At 36.1% G+C, this 18,408-nt stretch overlaps 1 protein-coding gene across 1 annotated transcript in view; it reads right to left on the bottom strand.

Annotated features, from left to right (window-relative positions):
- The window catches only part of LOC139739429 (stimulated by retinoic acid gene 6 protein-like), a 28,382-nt gene extending 10,460 nt beyond the window's left edge, over positions 1 to 17,922 (bottom strand). Inside the window, exons 1-15 of the mRNA XM_071650041.1 lie at positions 17,842 to 17,922; positions 17,329 to 17,515; positions 16,160 to 16,245; positions 15,317 to 15,408; positions 13,938 to 14,089; positions 12,141 to 12,261; positions 11,398 to 11,449; positions 6,892 to 7,017; positions 6,467 to 6,540; positions 5,741 to 5,858; positions 4,788 to 4,947; positions 3,140 to 3,215; positions 1,852 to 1,927; positions 772 to 820; positions 116 to 233 (exon numbers count right to left, since the gene is read on the bottom strand). Coding sequence (XP_071506142.1) covers positions 116 to 233; positions 772 to 820; positions 1,852 to 1,927; positions 3,140 to 3,215; positions 4,788 to 4,947; positions 5,741 to 5,858; positions 6,467 to 6,540; positions 6,892 to 7,017; positions 11,398 to 11,449; positions 12,141 to 12,261; positions 13,938 to 14,089; positions 15,317 to 15,408; positions 16,160 to 16,245; positions 17,329 to 17,335 — 1,307 coding nt within the window. The 5' untranslated portion in view covers positions 17,336 to 17,515; positions 17,842 to 17,922. The remainder of the gene's footprint in view (positions 1 to 115; positions 234 to 771; positions 821 to 1,851; positions 1,928 to 3,139; positions 3,216 to 4,787; positions 4,948 to 5,740; positions 5,859 to 6,466; positions 6,541 to 6,891; positions 7,018 to 11,397; positions 11,450 to 12,140; positions 12,262 to 13,937; positions 14,090 to 15,316; positions 15,409 to 16,159; positions 16,246 to 17,328; positions 17,516 to 17,841) is intronic.
- Between the last annotated feature and the right edge of the window lie 486 nt (positions 17,923 to 18,408).

Raw genomic sequence — 18,408 nt, 5'->3', positions numbered from 1 at the left:
CTCACTGGGTTTTTTTTTTCCAACTACTGGTATACATTGTGAGCTATCTCTCTACCTCAATAGCCGAGTGGTCAACACGACATTGTAAGCTAACACAGCCGAAAAGATTACGTACACCATCACGTTGATGAAACTGAGAATGAACTCCACGGCATCCTTCATGAGAGGAATGATGATGGCCCCGCTGATGACGTACATGACCACGAACATCGTCATCGTCATGATGACGTAGCCTGCGATCAAGTGACGTATATATAAATATATAAAATGACTTCAATTAACATCAAGAAGTGGTGTACCACGGAGAGCACGTTTACTACATAGTGAATAGGAATAATCAACAAATGAAATCATCGGTTAAAGTATGACAAATTAATCATATAACCAAAACTATATAGCTGGCAACGGGTTAGGCAGCCTAGTGAAAACGTTGAGTTGGTATCAGTGTCATATGACTGTAGATTATAAATTTGTGTTTCCAGATGAAAACTTGCCATACAGTTGAACAAGTGGTATGACCTCTTGCATAAAACAAAATGTTTGTCATTTCCGTCACATATTAAATCAATTCAAATGTTTTGATGCCAGTAACATTATTTGGGCCTACCGATTCATTTCGCAGAGGGCTATTTGTTACCTTAAATCGCAGCACGGAGCATAGTAACTTTCTTTCGAAGAAGCCCAGCTTATTTTGCAAGAAATCAGGCATAGTAAGTCATTATCTAAGAATATATTGACTACTACCACGTTCACCCGAAATGTTCTGCTTACCTGACAGATAGTACGCGATTTGAAATCCACAATACTGCAAACTTCCCGTCTGTATGAAAGATTTTAAGGAATTATGTGTTAACGGCATTCCGAAAGTAAAACTCTATTATCATAACGTTTCACGAATATCATGTGAATACAGACTTTCTAATTGAAGGGATTGCTAAATTCTGAGAACGTTTTGCCATCTTCTCACAATGTTTCGCAACAACAAAAAGTTTGCTATCTTTACCAGAATGTCAGCGTTAGTTTCCAAAAATGTATATCATAAAAACTATGAAAAAAGGGTTTTAAATCAATATCAATACATAACCATACTCTCATAGATAAAGGGCAAGTATTTCTATTGATATTTCAAGCTCTAGTGTAAAATGTCCAAGATAATGTTCAAATTTGAATCTGAATAGGGTTTTTCTTGTTTAATTTCTTCTTTAATTCTTTCTTCTTCATTCTGAAAGCGAGTAGCTTTAATATTTCTACAGGCACATAGTACACCTGCATTAAAATTATCACTTATAGAAATTACAAACGTCAAATTAAGATAACAGTTGACCATCCTAAACAACATTATTCCATCAAAATACCAATATCTTTCAGGCATGAACACATTGTACCGTATGTCCCCTCAAAAAAATTACAACGGTCCCCTCTGCAACAATAACTTTAAAAATAGTGAATCAATCCAAACATAATTTCAGGGTATGAAACTATAACTCATTACCGACATCTTACAGAAAACCCATTCAATTTGTTTCAGTAGTCAGAGAAAATGGTGATTCTTGTAGAGCATGCCAGAAATCTCTTCCCTCCAAGTTCTGTATATTGTGTTTACATATGCAGTTCCAAGAGTATCCAAGTGCTAAACTTGGAAAAATCAGACTCATGACATGCTTTACAACAATCCACATTTCTCTGTGACCGCTTAACCAAATTGAATGGGGTTCTCTGCAAAATAGAACTAAGATGTTCGATTTTAGGACCCTGAAGTAGCATTTAGACGATTTAATCATATTGTGAGTTATCAATACAAAAATCCAATTGTAATTTTTTTGGGGGACATACTGTACATCCGATGATTACCATATTCTGCGTGGATGTAAGTTTGATGTCGGGTAGGAATCGTCGATTTCCCTGATAGAGACGAAGAATATGCTTCCTGAGAGTAAAAAGAACAATTCACAGCCTTGTGAAAATTAGTAGTCACAAAACTTGACCATAAAAACAAAAGCATTCTTTTAGTCTCTCTCTCTCTCTCTCTCTCTCTTGTTTTTTTTTTAGGTCTTATTTTACCAAGGGTAACCTCTTCAGTGTAACCACTGCTCTTCCGGAGGGCCTGCCATTATTATTACCCTATATAGCGTTACCAGGTACCCATTTATACACCTGGGTCGAGAGGGACATGGTGGTAAAAGCATCTTGTCCAAGGATGTAAGCACTGGGCGGGATTCGAACTCTGGTCCTCCGATCGGGAATTGGGAGTCTTATCCACTATACCACAGCGCCCCCACCTAGCACACACACACACACACACACACACACACACACACACACACAACCGTCTTGCTAATGATTAACGACGTACACACTAAACTCGAATATAAAACAAAAATGCATTTCCTTGAGTCTCTCTCCCTCGCACACACACATACACTCACATACACGCACACACACAATCGCATACATAACTGTTTTGTTAATGATTAACAATATTTCCTTGCAATATTTCGCAGCCCAGAAGTTGTGTAGCAACTTGCATATGCATACCATTTGCGTACATTGAACAAACTTGTTGACATGTAGAACAAAATGATCTTAGAGCGCACAACAAAATTTGATGTAAAAAAAACAACAACAATATAACTATCACTATCAGATTATCATTCATCATTGACATGGTGACAAACCACCATAGCGTGGAGACTGGCCGGGGCTGTATTATTTAGTTTCATATCTTGAAATTAAGCTTTCAACATCATAAAATGGTGATCGCGATTTAGTATTGCGGAAGTAAGTGTCGAGCAGTATGATAACATGGAGCTATAGTAGCTTCATAGTAGGACTGCAAAATAACATGTCCTCCATAGAACAGACTAATAAATAACATACAAGGAGACAAAAAAAAACTATTGCATTTAAGAGAAAAATCTCGAAAACTTACTCTCACTTTTGAGGTATATAACATGATCATGTTTTTTTAGTTATATGCTTTTCATCAATAAACGCTCACTATAATACAAAACCATACATTTCTATGAACTCTGACTGTAGCACGAATCATATCTGTTGTCCATCTGTAATGTTGGTATTTTAAATTTCGATAAGCTGCGGTTACATGAAAAAAAAAAAGAAGAAGAAGAAGCAATATTACCTGTAGCAAACGAAGATATGGCCAATATATGTGAGGGAAGTGATAATAGACAAAGCTGCAGCCAGATACCAAGATACTGGAATTTTGAATCAATATAGAAAAAGAAGGAAAGAGGAAACAATACACATTACACATAATAATTTTATGCACATACCACATGAGCTCCTTTTTTTTTCCTTTAAAGGAATATAGCAGTTCTTACAGTCTGAAAACATGTGATTGGTTACGAATAAGACGAATCGATGGGATAGTCAAGTTGATTGCTCTGCACGCTCTACATGTTATTACAGAGAGTATTATACGTGTTTGGGCGGTAGAACATTCATCCTACTTTTCATTCGACTTTCTTTCCCCATGGCATGCACATAAACTTTGTTTCGTTGTCACTACTATAGACAGCGCCTTTTTATCTTTTCACTTTATAACTTTCCATGTGACCAAAAGCATCATACTGCATGCTCAAACAATTTGCCACCCTTCTACCTAAGAGACATGAATGTAACATCATGGGTACATTTGGAGGAAACACAACATGTTTCCTGGAATGCAACTTTTCTGCGCTATCAGTTCTTCAGCCGTACCTGATTATTATTATTAATGGTATCTTTATTCAACAAATCATTGATCGCAGCCAGAGGCTGAATTACAAATGATTTTACAAAAGTGAAAAATATTCATACACAGTATTACATAGTACAAAATTAATGTAAAATTACAAAATCAAAATAACACGCAGGCTCACACAAAACAAGAACAATTCGAACAAGAAAGAAACTCTCAGGCACTGCATACACAAAAAATAATGAAAGTTTGAATTGACTTGGATCGCTGACCCTAAAGTTTCCAAGACAATCACTGCCAATCAGTACATGAATATTCATTAAGTTCCATGAATGTACATTGTACCTTAAACCATTTCCGGGTACGAGGAAAAAAAAAGAAATTGGAATTGTAACATTTTCACTTTATGTTTGACCTTTAACCCTAATATTTCCAAAACAATTTCTGCCCATCAATTCATGCATATTCACTTAGTTCCATGAAAGTTCCTTGAACCATTTCCCAGATATATAAAAAAATTATTTACACTTGACGTTTGACCTTTGACCTCATGCCCCCCCCCCCCCCCCCCCCCCCCAACCCAAGAATAAAAAACATCAAGTAATACAAATACACACCAAGCTTCAAAATATACCCTCCGGCATTGCACAAGCATGGGAGAAACAAAGAAGGAAAAATGTACATTTGACCTTCACCTTTGACCCTAAACTTTCAAACAATCACTGCCAATCAATACGGGTATGCTCACTAAGTTGCATGAATGTACCTTGAACCATTTCCGAAATATATATATGTGAAAAAATACATTTTCACTTAATCTTTAACCTTCAACCTTTGACCTTTGGTAGCCGTGCTTTGAGGATGCTCGCCTCAATTCGTGATTTGCAACTCTAGCAGTGCATTATATTACGAATAGCCAGGGTCCTTTGTAGCACATAGTGTGTTATTTTTTTATCGACAGGAATAGAATTAGCTCATCATCAAATTGAAGAGAAAGGAGAGAGAAAACAGATTTTTAGAACAATTGAAATAAACCAGATATTAAGACAGGAGAAGATTGACGGAGGAACAGGAGAAATGGAATTACCATGAGCGGCGCTTTCGTATCGGGTGATGGCCAGGTAAGTCTCGTTGGCCACTGCTGGAGTGATGTTATAGCTGATGACGTATACACCGTAGTACTCCCTTAAACTGTCCGCCACACGATTGATAAATTGATCGAAGCTATACGTGAGCCCGATCGAAATCTATACATTACACAAGAATCGATCATTGCATAAGTTGCTACAATTTGACATGACTGTGTTTCTTTTCCCAAGAAAGAATGAAGACCCTGAGATCATGTTACTGTCTTTTCAAACTCCCTATTCCTAGTTTGCTTTAATCTTTTATATAAACATCTGCCATAACTTTCATCTGAAGTTTGCAGTCTTTTTGCAGCCTTTGGACTCTGAGAAATGAAACTGCACTTCTTAAACGTATTTACACACTCATTTTATTGCCATACTACTCATACAGTACGTTCGCGATGATTCAATATTCACACATGATAATATGATCCACGCCACTAGGTTACGCCATTGGAATGATAAATAATGACGTGGTCTATTGTTTTTTTTTTTTTATTTCATGTCTATTGCAAATCTTTACAAAGAGTGGCCTGATCACCCAAAAATGAATAAAAACTTAAACACAGCAACAGGGATTACAAACAAAGTACATACATGATATACAATCATATGCATTCAAAATAAAACAATGAGATACAATCATGCAAATTTTAAAAAAGCAAAGTTACTTGGCGGTCTTGATCCTCAGGGCTCTGTTATTGGTTAAAAACTATGTAACATAAGATAAAGAAGTTATTTAGAATCTGATTTGTATAAAAAATCATGACAATTTCCAAGCAAAATATCATACAATCAATAACATATTAATATAACATACATAACTACTAATGTTAAGTAGATAATATACGAAACATGAAAAAGGGAAACAAATCATGCAAAATCTGTAAGTCTATGATAATGATTCACTTACCTCATACTGGCATAGGATAGCCACGGTGAAAGTACAGATGATCCGAGTTGGATAGACGAAGGTGTCAGCCGGGGTGTACCATTTATACGCTATTTGTTCCCATCGTTTGGTGTATTCTCTATATCAAAGATAACAAATCACCCTACCTCTTTAATATATACATGTATGCGCTTTGCAAAAGAATACGTGCTGTTCGCCTTCGCATCACACTTGACAATAAAACCCTTCTGATTCTGTACAGGGTTGTTGAAAAGATACATTAAAAAGCAGTGTATTCATCGGACATCACCATTTTTTCCTCGATAAAAATTAATCAAACAATGTTATTGTTCAGGTGTACATTTCCATCACTTAATGTGTCTGTTTTTCGCATGCATTATATTACATTATATTTTGTTCCACTCTTTATTGGACAGAAAATAAAATCTGAACTGAGTTGAATTGTATAGAATCATATTTAAAAGACAGGAAACAACATTTCCGCATAATATTGTCATGGTTATGGCTTACCTGATTGGAGTGCAAACGGTAGAGCACTGCAAGTTTATAGGTAAGCAAATTTGAAGCACTCTGCATAATTCTGATATCATACTGTAAACATGCTCGATGCCCATTTATCTGAGTAAATAAATGAGTCAATCTCATGGAATGGTGATTTTATGCCCTAGAAAAGTAAATTTGTCTGGTACAGTTTAGTTCTTACGTCACATTACTATATCGTCTCACCTCTCTGGCTGCGGTGGTCGAAGGAGCGTCATCACGTGTTGAGCTTGGTATGATTTCATCAACTTCTCGTCGCTCTAAAGGCAAACATTGAATTTTGTTTTATTTTGTTTTGTTTTTGATATCAATGGACTCAATGTGCGTGGACAATTATATATATATGACATACAATAAACGAATATAAAGAGAATTCAATGAAACAATATAAAACGAAAAGACGTTTCATTAGCTTTACATAAACAACGCAAGCCGGAGCATGCATTGGAAGTATGTTGAAAGTATTGTAACATGCTGGCGAATGAAATTGGCTTTTTTTTTTTACAATAGTATCAAACAATAAGATTATCACGGAGACTTAGAAATTGCCATGTCTGCTATACTAGACGCCTTTCAAGTCGCTTTGCAGAAATATTATAGACTACACTCACCGTCAGCTTGACTCCTTTAACCCTTCTTATGATGGACACGACGAGGTAGTAGAGGAACCTCAACATCAGCAGGAAGGTGAAGACGAGAACGGGTAACTGGAGGACCACCGACTCGTAGGGGAACCCCTGGGTATCACGGAGCGGTGCCAGGGAAGACAGAGAGATGATGACGTCATAATACATGATAAAGAAGACGATCAAGGAAAGCAGGAGAAAACAACAACAAATAATAATGACTAGATTAGAGTGACAAGGAGTAAAAGATACGTGAAATCAGATAGTCTAGTGCATTTTTAAGAAGAAATGGATGAACAGATTGAAAAGAAGCACTGTGAATAGAAATCAGTTGATACAAAAGTAGCAGTACATGGTAATTAGTGCCTTCTCGTTTGTTTTTGTTGTTGTTGTTGTAACAGAAGTACTATGTAGTTGTAGTCGAAATAGTGTATAGTAGTAAAACACTAGGAAAATGTGGTTTCTTTTTTTGGTTGCGTTTTGTTGTTATCTTTTTTTTTAACAGAGAGGTCGTTATATAGATCTTTGTTCTTGAATTACGGTTTTACTCTAAAACGTTAGACGACAATGATCAACGCAATAAAGAGAAAAGTGTTTTCGGAACTTGCTTTCTTGTGGATTACTGAAATATGCACTCAATCCAATAAGCCAGTTCGGAGTTAGCTTATGGGCACATTGGTACGAATGACCTTTCTTTTTTGTCAGTCAATTAGGGGCGCTTCAGTCGTTTTCAGAGGAATATAATGCATAAGATTTACATAACAATTTATGGGGTTTATCAATCCTGTTAAAACAAAGAATGAACTTGCATAGACAATATGACCAGAATGATCAGTCAATTAACACTTTAGAAAACATCCATTTCGTTATTTTTGCATTGAATGTATTCACAATCTCTTTCTATTGATATTGCCAAATACATGCTTTTCCTGTCAGCTGGATGTGCTGGCAAGCAGCATATAATCCAGGATTACATGAATAATTATGACATCACAGACGTTTATCCCAGTGAATTTAAAAACCAACATTCCTATTCGTACGAATGGTCTTATTTTCTGCTCATGCGCAAAGTCAGAAAGTGGAACTGCGAACTGGCTCATTGCTCCATGGCTGGGTCACTCTGAGAACAAGTCTAATGACACGGCAATGAGATATTTACCATTCGAGGATATACAGTCAGGTAAGATTCACCACAATACCTTCGTCAGCCAGTCATAAGTAATTAGATTTTATTTAATCTTATTTGTGTATCTAATCATGATGAGACATAATTACAAAATATGCAATAATTCCGAATCACTTAAATGTTTTTAAACAGGCACATGACGCGTTCATAATAAAAGACAGAACTGCCCAAATATTTGCACTAAATTCAGTAAATCAAGTAACTGACATAATAGAATACCCACAATCATATTAAGCTCTGTACCTGTAGAATACTTAATGAAGTATATTGAAGATTATTGAATATATATATTTAATAATCTTGTTTATATTTTTCTAAGATTTATAATGTCTGTTTTATGTTAAGTGCTGTCTTGGGCAAATTATTTGCATAGGGCCCCATTTTTCTCTCTCTTCTTTCTTTCTATAAAGCAACAACAACAACATTGATGAAGTACGGATTAGCATATGGTTGAATTTGGTAACACTGATTTTCATACCACTATTTAAAAATCTGAAACCCTATTCCAGTTCTCGAAAAATCGAATTGAATTGAATCCAATCACTGAAACTGCACCGGTCTTACACTCAAGACTCAGCGGACAGTTCCAGCACATTTTTGTTAAGCCCCAGTCACATAATGCTCTGCGTCCGGCGTTACGTCCAAAAAAGTCATTTTTTTCCGCGGACCCCAGCGGATCCTTTGCCGTCACCAGAAATTTGTACAAAACATGCGGGCAAAAAAATGCGGGCGATACGGACAGATACGACCAGATGCGAATACTTGCGTCCACTTGCGGATATTCTTACGAATTGGAACATAATAGTTCTGAACACTTGCGGAGAGTTGCGGATATTTTCGGATAGTTACGGATAGTTACAGATTGTTATTAATAATTATGGACAATTTGGTTTTCTCTTACGATTCCTGCTAAGTCAGTGTATTATGACAGCAAGGTTATCACACTTTGGACTGTCTTACATTGCACACTGAGGAAAACTGAAATTGAATTACGTACAAGTTGTGAAAAAAATCGTAATCCTTTAAAATTTGCTTTACAATAGTGAAAGATATATGAAATTTTGAACTTGAAGTTTGAATTTTGTTTGTGCAACTCAAATATGAATAAACGTCATAAATGTAAAGAATATATGTGACCGTGCATCACAAAACGAACAAAAAGTCGCACACACTGATTTTGTGTGAGGACTGAAAATAGGTGAAATGGGTCAACAGAGCCGATCTTGACTTGGCTACCCTGGGTAAATAAGGCCTTATTATTATTATTATTATTATTATTATTATTATTATTATCATCATTATTATTGTTATTATTATTATTATTATTATTATTATTATCATTATTATTATCAATATTATTATCATTATTATTGTTATTATTATTAATTTCAGTTTAATCTGATAATCCCCTCATTGTTGTTACTCCGGTGGTTTCCATCCTGTTTTTTGTCCCATTCATCGCACAACCAGCACGGCTTGGTAAAAATTAAGCGCTTGAATAGACACTGTACTTCAGAGCCTCTTTTCTCAGTTTACACTTTTTCTAAGTGTGTGCATTCTTTCCACTATTTAGATAGGTGAGGAGAGTCCATTTTTGACTTGAGTAATACATCATTTTAAAGCTTAAAGTCTGCTTTTTCAGAATATCCTCTCAACTAAAATTTCATGTGTGGCGACTTTTTGTGTGTTTTGTGATGCAGGGTCACATATAACGTCACTATACCACAAATAAAATACAAAGTTAAACATTAGAGTAAGAAAATATTACTTGCAGTCATGGAATAGACAAACTGTGGTTACGCTGTCGTTGCTCAGCGATATTCATGACTTACTGGGTTATGTTAAGGAGATATTTATGATAAAGCAATGCTTATTAAATTTACAGAAACAAAAAGACATCAGAACTTTCAAACACCCCTCCCACACCCAAGTACAATATCAAGTCATCTCTTGAAGTAATGTATTTTCTGTTTGAATTTCTTGTATGCATGTCATTTTGTAATGCGCAGTAGAGTATATTATCATAGTAGCTGCGCAATATAAACGTCCTTTATTATTATTATCATTATTATTATTATTATTATTATTATTGTTATCATTAATATTATTATTATTATTATTATTATTATTATTATTATTATTATTATTATTATTATTATTATAAAAAATGTAATATATACACATTCGATGGAGCGTAAAGTGAATGGGTAAGACTATAGAGAAATAAATTCGTTCTCATTTTATATAGTTGCCCGTGTCCCACACCTTCCCCGGCCAGAAAAGTGAATAAAATGCTATCACCCCATCCCCTACCCAAGATATTGTTTTTTTCGAAAAATATACATTCGAAGAGTACAAGAAAAAAAAGTTCAGCACCAAGAGTCAACCAATGTCATGAGTATACATGGTATGGGTGCCACTTAAAATGACCATTAATTGTGGGAGAAATTTCATAATTTGACCATGCAGTTCTGCCTCTCCACCGCTCCGACTGTGTTGTAGCATTCCTTCAGGTAAAGGCGCTGCAGCTTGGCAACAGGAGTAGTGTGCCTTCCCACGAGTCTCTGTGTTCCCATGCGAGTGGAAAACGGAAAACGTCGAAGGACGTAATTGTCCGCAACATCCGTAGCTGTCCGTACATATCCGTAAGCGGACGAAACTGTTGTGATACGTTAACTTGCGGTTAATTTCGGATACTTACGGTGGACGTAAGCGAACGCAAACGGACGGAAGGTAAATTCTTTTGCGGATGGTCTGCGTCCAAGCCACGGGTAGTTACGTTCAGTTACGGATAGTTACGTTTGGTTACGGTTACTTGCGTAAGTCTGCGTCCGTGGCGTCCCTCTGAGAAATTTTGAACATTTCAAAATTTCGCAGGTTCGGCGACGTCATTTTGCGTTTCTTTACGGATGAGTTACGGACAGTTACGTCTACATACGTCCCTGCGGATGCCTGCGTCCACGCTGCGTCCCCCTGCGTCCACTCATTCGTATCTATCCGCGGCGGACGTAAGCCATCGTAAAGCACTGTGTGACTGGGGCATTAGCATAGTTCAATACACATTGATGTAATACATAATATATTTTTTTTTTAAAGGACAAAAAAGGGACAAAAATGTGATATACAGTGGATTATGACCAGAAATTGTATCAGCATACGAAATCTACATTAAAAGACAATTCTCAATAAGCATTGTGAAATATGAAGGAATGGCAAAAGTATAGCTTGTAACTGCGGATTCCAGGAAACAAGTACCAATGTGAATTACGTCTCGTAATATTGAATTCTTGGTTTTAAGAACGTACCCCTGCGTCCAGATTTGGGCATAAAACCATGGTTGACAGCAACACCGAGAACCTTACACAAAAGTAACAAACATATTGAAAATGAATGTTATCTTTATGCAATGAGAACATGTGATGATGATGATGATAATAATAATGATGATAATAATGATAATGATGAAAGACAAGGAAATCATGAATGTTTCATCATTTTTCGAAAGGCCATGAAAATTCTGTCAGCTAGCGTTGAGTACAGATTAGCTTTTTGTAAGCACAAGTAAGAACAGTAAAGTTCAGCACAAGAAACTGAAACTTATGGGCAAAGTGCATAGCTTGTCTATATGCATAACCAGTAATGAGAAAGTAATTAAAAGTCTTCGCTGAACTTTGGACACTCATTGTCACGAGGCTGTGTTATCATGTCAATTAGACCTTTGAACATCCAATAAAAGCACACCACTGAAATATGCCATTCATATTTCCAACTAAAGGGTCAAGAGCCATCATTAACATGAAATTTGGACGCACTATCATTTCTTCTCTTATCGATATTATCAGATTGCGGGTTATAAGACCCTTGGTCAAAGGATATCTAGAACAAACAAACAATAAGTCAAATGAAGATCAAATTTGAATAGACTTGTTTTTTTTCTGGAAACATCTGAAGGATATCTACCTCATCTACATCGTAAACTATGACTATACGCTTTACTGTTTATATCTAGTTTAAATATGCACAGTTTCTTGTCTGAAAAATCACTCACCAGACGGCGACGTACATGAACCCGAGGAGCGAACCAATGAAGAGGTTGGGAGAGGTGATGCAGGCGAAGAAGGGGAAGAGTACGGTACCGACTTCGAACGTTGCGATCGCCCCAAGCAGAACTATAAAAGAAGACATGCACAGGGATGCAAATTAACATTCGCGTAATAGATGATACAAGCTTACAACGCGGTCACTATTCTCGAATATATCTCTCTTTATCTTCATTATATATATATATATATATATATATATATATATATATATATATATGTGTGTGTGTGTGTGTGTGTGTGTGTGTGTGTGTGTGTGTGACCCTGCACCACAAAACACACAAAAAGTCGCCAGACATGGATTTTTAGTTAAGAGCAGATTCTGAAAAAGCAGACTCTAAGTTCTAAAATGATGTATAAATCAATTCAAATGGATGCTCCTAACCTATATAAATATTGGAAAGAAAGCACACACTCAGGAAAAGTGTGAACTGAGAAAAGAGGCTCTGAAGTACAGTGTGTATTGAACCGCTTAATCTTTACCAAGCCATGCTGCCTGTGCGATGAATGGGACAAAAACAGGAAGTAAACCACCGGAGTAACAACAATGAAGGGATTATCAAATTGAACTGAAATTGACCATTCCTTATTAACACACTCTATCAATAATTAATGCCAATTTTTAAAGCAGTAGCGTCACCCTTTCAAAAGTTATTAGAGTTGAAAGTGAAGAATGTGTACAAGGTTTCTCAGAAATGAAAATTGGACTCTAAAGACACATCTAATTACAGTATTCTACCAAAAATGTTCGAGATAAGCTGCTATAAAACACACTTTCCAGCCCTTTTTATGGTCCCAAATTTTAGCATAATGTATAGAAGACTTGCCCTTTCAGAAAATATGCAAAAGTCAAGATCGGCTAGGTTGACCCATTTCACCTATTTTCAGTCCTCACGCAAAATCAGTGTGTGCGACTTTGTGTTCGTTTTGTGGTGCACGGTCACATATATATGCAGCCAAGCCTGTCAATGACGGTCACCAAGGGAGATGAAAAGAGTGGCCGCTATATATATAAATATATATATATGTATATATATATATATATATATATATATATATATATATATATATATGTTGATAAGGCAGTCCACGTGTTGGCAAGATAAAAAGATAAGTAACAAAGCTGCAACAAAGTTCATGCTGTATTCACCAACGGTTTATTTCTTCACACAAATTTTCGAGCGTCTCGCCGCCCTTTCTCAAGTGTTGATATCAACAGCATATCAACAGCATGAACTTTGTTGCAGCTTTGTTACTTATATATATATATATATATATATATATATATATATATATATATATATATATATATATATACGTGTATATATATATACACTTGGTGACAGCAGGATCAAGGGGAATCTTGATCCGATCTTGATTGCCTGATGATTGACCCTCATGGAGGTGGCATGAAACTCCGAGTAGCAATAAAATACGGATGAACCTGCTGTCAACCGAGTGAACTTGTTCCAATACTTATATATATATATATATACATATATATATATATATATATATATATATATAGCAATGTATATCAATATAATCATATACATATCATAGAAACACAGAGAGACAGCAACAAATATACAGATAGGCAGAGAGATAGAAAGATAGATTGATAGATTGAAATGACATTCGCCTTGAAAAATCGTGAAAAAAAAAACCCTTCTTCTCTCGCTTCAGAGGACGAACAACAAATGTATCAAACATAATAGTGTATATTTCTGCTCTCTATATCTTACTTTTTAACCATGTTTCGACAACTTCTGTTTCGTCCGGCAGGTAGAGGTTTGTGTATCCCCCGGAGAACAGGGTCAAGATGACCGACGCCGTGGCGCCGAATGCGAGGGCATGTGACCATCGATGGTCGTGGTCGTCGAGCAGGTTTATCGGACTTCAGTGAAAAGGCAAACAAACAATAATAAGCAAACATAAACAAAGCAAGTACACATTTACATTCATATAATCATACATACCAGCTGTCTAGCCAGCTATATCTAACTTACCTCCCTTTCTTTCTCATGCTCTATTAATTGTTATGTACATCTTACAGGTAGTAATCTTTGTCTCTGAATGGAGCAATCAAGTTTGCTGCTTTGACTTTTTGGCTCCATTTGGCCAAGGTTTACCTGCCTTGGTTTCGCTAAGTTCACCTTGTTAAGTTTTTATCCATCGCTCTTTGATTGGAGTTCTCTCTTTTCAATTTGACCTGAACATTGTTAAGTTTACTCCAGTTTTCAATGTATGTGTTCAAATTCACTTCGACGTCAAAAATATTTTTTGATACTTGAAATACTGTAAATGAAGTTTACTAAGAACAAAAAACACATGTGTACCACACAAAACATTCCAAATTAACTATAGAGAGGAACAAAAATGCATGTGTATAGTGTAATAGATTGTATCAAAGGTTAATAAGTAATGAGGGTTTTCATTGTCTCTTGATTTTTGTTTGTTTTGTTTTGTCTGTAATTTGCTCGAACAGTTTGCCAGTCATGGGGTCTGGGAACCAGTGTAACCTGTTGTCAGTATTTGACTCACCAATCCCTTATCTTTAATCAGAATGGTTTTGGTTTGGTCACGTGACGCTTATTTTCACGGATAGCAACAATTCTTATTTATCGTAAGGGCAGTTAGAAGACATGTCATATTTATTGTGGAGTTCACTATAATACAGCGATATCCAACGTAATTTAAATCCTTGATGAATGAAGTAAAGAGACAGTTCCACAATATCATTATTGTTGTTATTGTAATTATCATTATTATTATTAGTAGTATTAGTAGTAGTAGTAGTAGGAGGAGGAGGAGGAGGAGGAGGAGTAGAAGTAGTAGTAGTAGTATCATTATTACTGTTATTATTACCGTTCTGACATAGGGCACAATACCTTTGGCAAGGTCTATTATGCGCTTTTGAGGGAAAAAGATGAACAGGAAAAAATGATTACAGAAACAATAAAATGCCGCAAAGATCATTATCTAACAATCATTATGTTACTTTTTGAACAGATAAGATGCATGAGACGTCTCGTTTCGATACCAAATACTAGAAGTAAAGGGGGATACCAGATATTAGAAGGGGTTGGAGACAGGAGCTATGTAGGATTTGGGATTGACTCACAGTATGACGGCCAGTTGCTTGATTCCGAAGAGAGAACGTAACCGGAAGTTGTATCGCTTTCCGAAGAAGCTCAGAATAAGTACGATCAGCAACTGCGGAAGTGACGTTTGCAAGGCAGGTACACAATTTAAACGTAATATCTAACACATAATCTATGTTATTCATAGATCTACTCGCCTCTTTGACATGATAGAGGAAGATTACAATGACATCACCGTCTGTGATGACGCAACAATGGAACGTGAGGTAATTTTGTCGGAGAAAACAAAACACAAGGTGATAAAGTTATCTTTATTCATGATAAGCTTCAGAAATAATGTCTGTGGGACAACTTTCTACCATTCAGCTCAAGGCTCGCAGGCAATTAACACAGGCATAGCAGTGTACGACGCTCATAGACTTGACTATGCAGTTTCTCCTTTAAATTGGTTTGAAACGAATGTCACAAAATTCTGCTTTGTTAAGCCATGGAGCTTGATTACGTAATAAAGGACAATGATGCATCTAAGGTTGCGGAGGTGTCAGGATCTATTTCCAGTGGCTTACTTCGATATGTTACTGCTAACCACCGCTGCTGTTACCACTACAACTTCTTGTAGAGCTTATTTTGTAGATATTTTTTCAGCATTCGTTTTTTGGAATAAATGTCTGTAATGATAGTATGATATATAAATGACAACATGATTACATAATAAACAGCAGATTATACAATGAAAACAGGTAATATTTGTATTCGATATAAAAAGCAGGAGTGTTATCCAATCCACCCAAGAACTCTATCTACTACTTCCACTAATGCTAAATTGTTAATGCTTGATTGCAAATTTCTGTTTAGCCTCATACCGCTGGGATCAGGGAACTGTGGATGAAGATCGTCCAGTCGGGGCCTCGACAGTCCGGGGCCGACGCGATCCCAAAATCATCAAAGACTGCAACAGTAGGACAGGAGAAACGATGTGAATTCCTCGCTCACAGAATAACCCCATTTTTATTTCATAATATTGATATCATTCATATATCTATAATTATATATATATATATATATATATATATATATATATATATATACATATATATATATGATATCCATAACATCGTATAAATACCATAATGTAGATACTTTACTTTACTTTACTTTACTTTACTTTTTAAATAAAGCTTTAGCATAGTTGTTTCTCCCGAACTAAATTCTATCTCCTATATATATATATATATATATATATATATATATACATATATATATTGACCATTAAAATTGCTCTAACGTAGCGGTAAATTTTTGTAGTGTATGTACTTTTAGACCTTGGCAATGAATCATATTACATTCACCACTGACATCCGCTATTGTATTGAAAGCTATATACCAGACAGAATTAGAGTAACATATCAGTAATACTGATAAAATATGCTACGTATAAGTGAAAAAATTTTATGCACACTGTATATGCGTATATGTATATATATATATATATATATATATATATATATATTTATTTATTTATATATATATATAGTTATATATATAGATATATAGATATATATAGATATATATATTTATATCATATGTATGTTTATGATGACATATTCCATTTAGCTTCTCTTACCTGCATACGAACTTAGATATATGTTCTCATGTTGTCTTCTGTCAATCAGAAGTACACACTGTACAACATTGACAATATAAGCAGTATAACATTATTATGACTTTTCTTTCTGACATCAATACTATTAGTGGTCTAGATCTAAAATATCATCTGTGTGGGATATATTTAGGGACGTAAGTCCGCTCGGCTATATGAATCACTCGTCTGCAGCAGCTGCAGTAGCCCTCGAAATCACTACAAACACGCAGAGAAAAAAAAACAAGGAACAGAGAAACAAAGCAAAGGAAACATGTCGCCGATTACGATCAGGTGATGCGATAGGAACATAACCCATGTCGGGAAGTCATGATAAACTGGCACATTCGTTATTGTTGGACGTGGCATAGAGCTATTTCACAACATACTCACGTGCCATGGCGAGTAGCTTGGGTCGAAATGCAGGAGTAATGTCTGACAGCCGTGCGTGGAGGTAGGGCCTACTGGCTCACTGTTTCATTCATTACTGCAACGAACCAACTGCATGCATGCTTCTCGAAACCCACTTCTCTAGAACTCCAATAACTCTGTCGCGGTGGATAATACCTGCTGTTGCAACCTGGAAGAAACGAAATACGGAGAAGTCAAATAAAGAGAAGCCAACGAAATGTCTGAGTGTTCCTCAATATATGAATGATGAATTGGTCTCTTCAGTGAAGAGAAGTTTCGGAGAGTTTATCATAAATCATACCTTTCGACGTATGAGTGCCGCCTACAAACCGAAACTTTTCCCGCTTTCCCTGCGAACATCGCATCGACAAGTTACTTCCTGGGTAATACAGTCAGCAGCTGTACATGTTTACCTTCGTTGCGACCTACACAGAAAACTCACAACATCAACACGAACCGCAACTTGGAGTGACGATCCGACTTAATGGAACTTACTCGTGTTTGAAGAATGGGAAACCCAGAGGACTTCATTAATGAACAACCAGAAGAAGAAGGTCTTGAGAGAGATAAGCCGATTTCCGCGCGGGTCTATATATACGAGCACCGATAGTTTGGTCCCCTATAGTTTCGATAATGATAGAGAACCCTGCCATATGAGCTGAAGAATCAACATCGATTGCAAAGGTCACTATGTCTTGGCGGCTGCATAAAGAATTCACGATACCAATGGGAAGTTGTCATACCTGCGTTATCACAACACTCACGTCAAACAGGGTATAAAGGCCAAACTTGTGGTATGGTCTCATTGTGTTCGTCAGTTTGAACAGTCTTTAATACTTCATAGTTATAGGCGTCATTCCTCAGTGTTTAACGAAAACTTCCTTCTCATACGTAAAAAAAGCGGGGGTACTTCGTCGGTGTCAAGTATTGATCCATGCACGAAGTAACACTTATTTACGTTGTAATCTTCTTTCGATATTTTTAATCAAACATTACGCAATATTTTATCATTTAATCAAAGCAATACTTATGAACTGCGGGTCTCGATCTCACGGCTATATG

This window comes from Diadema antillarum, unplaced genomic scaffold (assembly GCF_040938485.1).
Source record: "Diadema antillarum isolate AM-2024a unplaced genomic scaffold, OU_Dant_1.0 seq00000798_RagTag, whole genome shotgun sequence".
Taxonomy (NCBI): Eukaryota; Metazoa; Echinodermata; class Echinoidea; order Diadematoida; family Diadematidae; genus Diadema; species Diadema antillarum.
The sequence above is the reverse complement of the archived record's forward strand: the minus strand, read 5'-3'. Positions and strand labels throughout refer to the sequence as shown.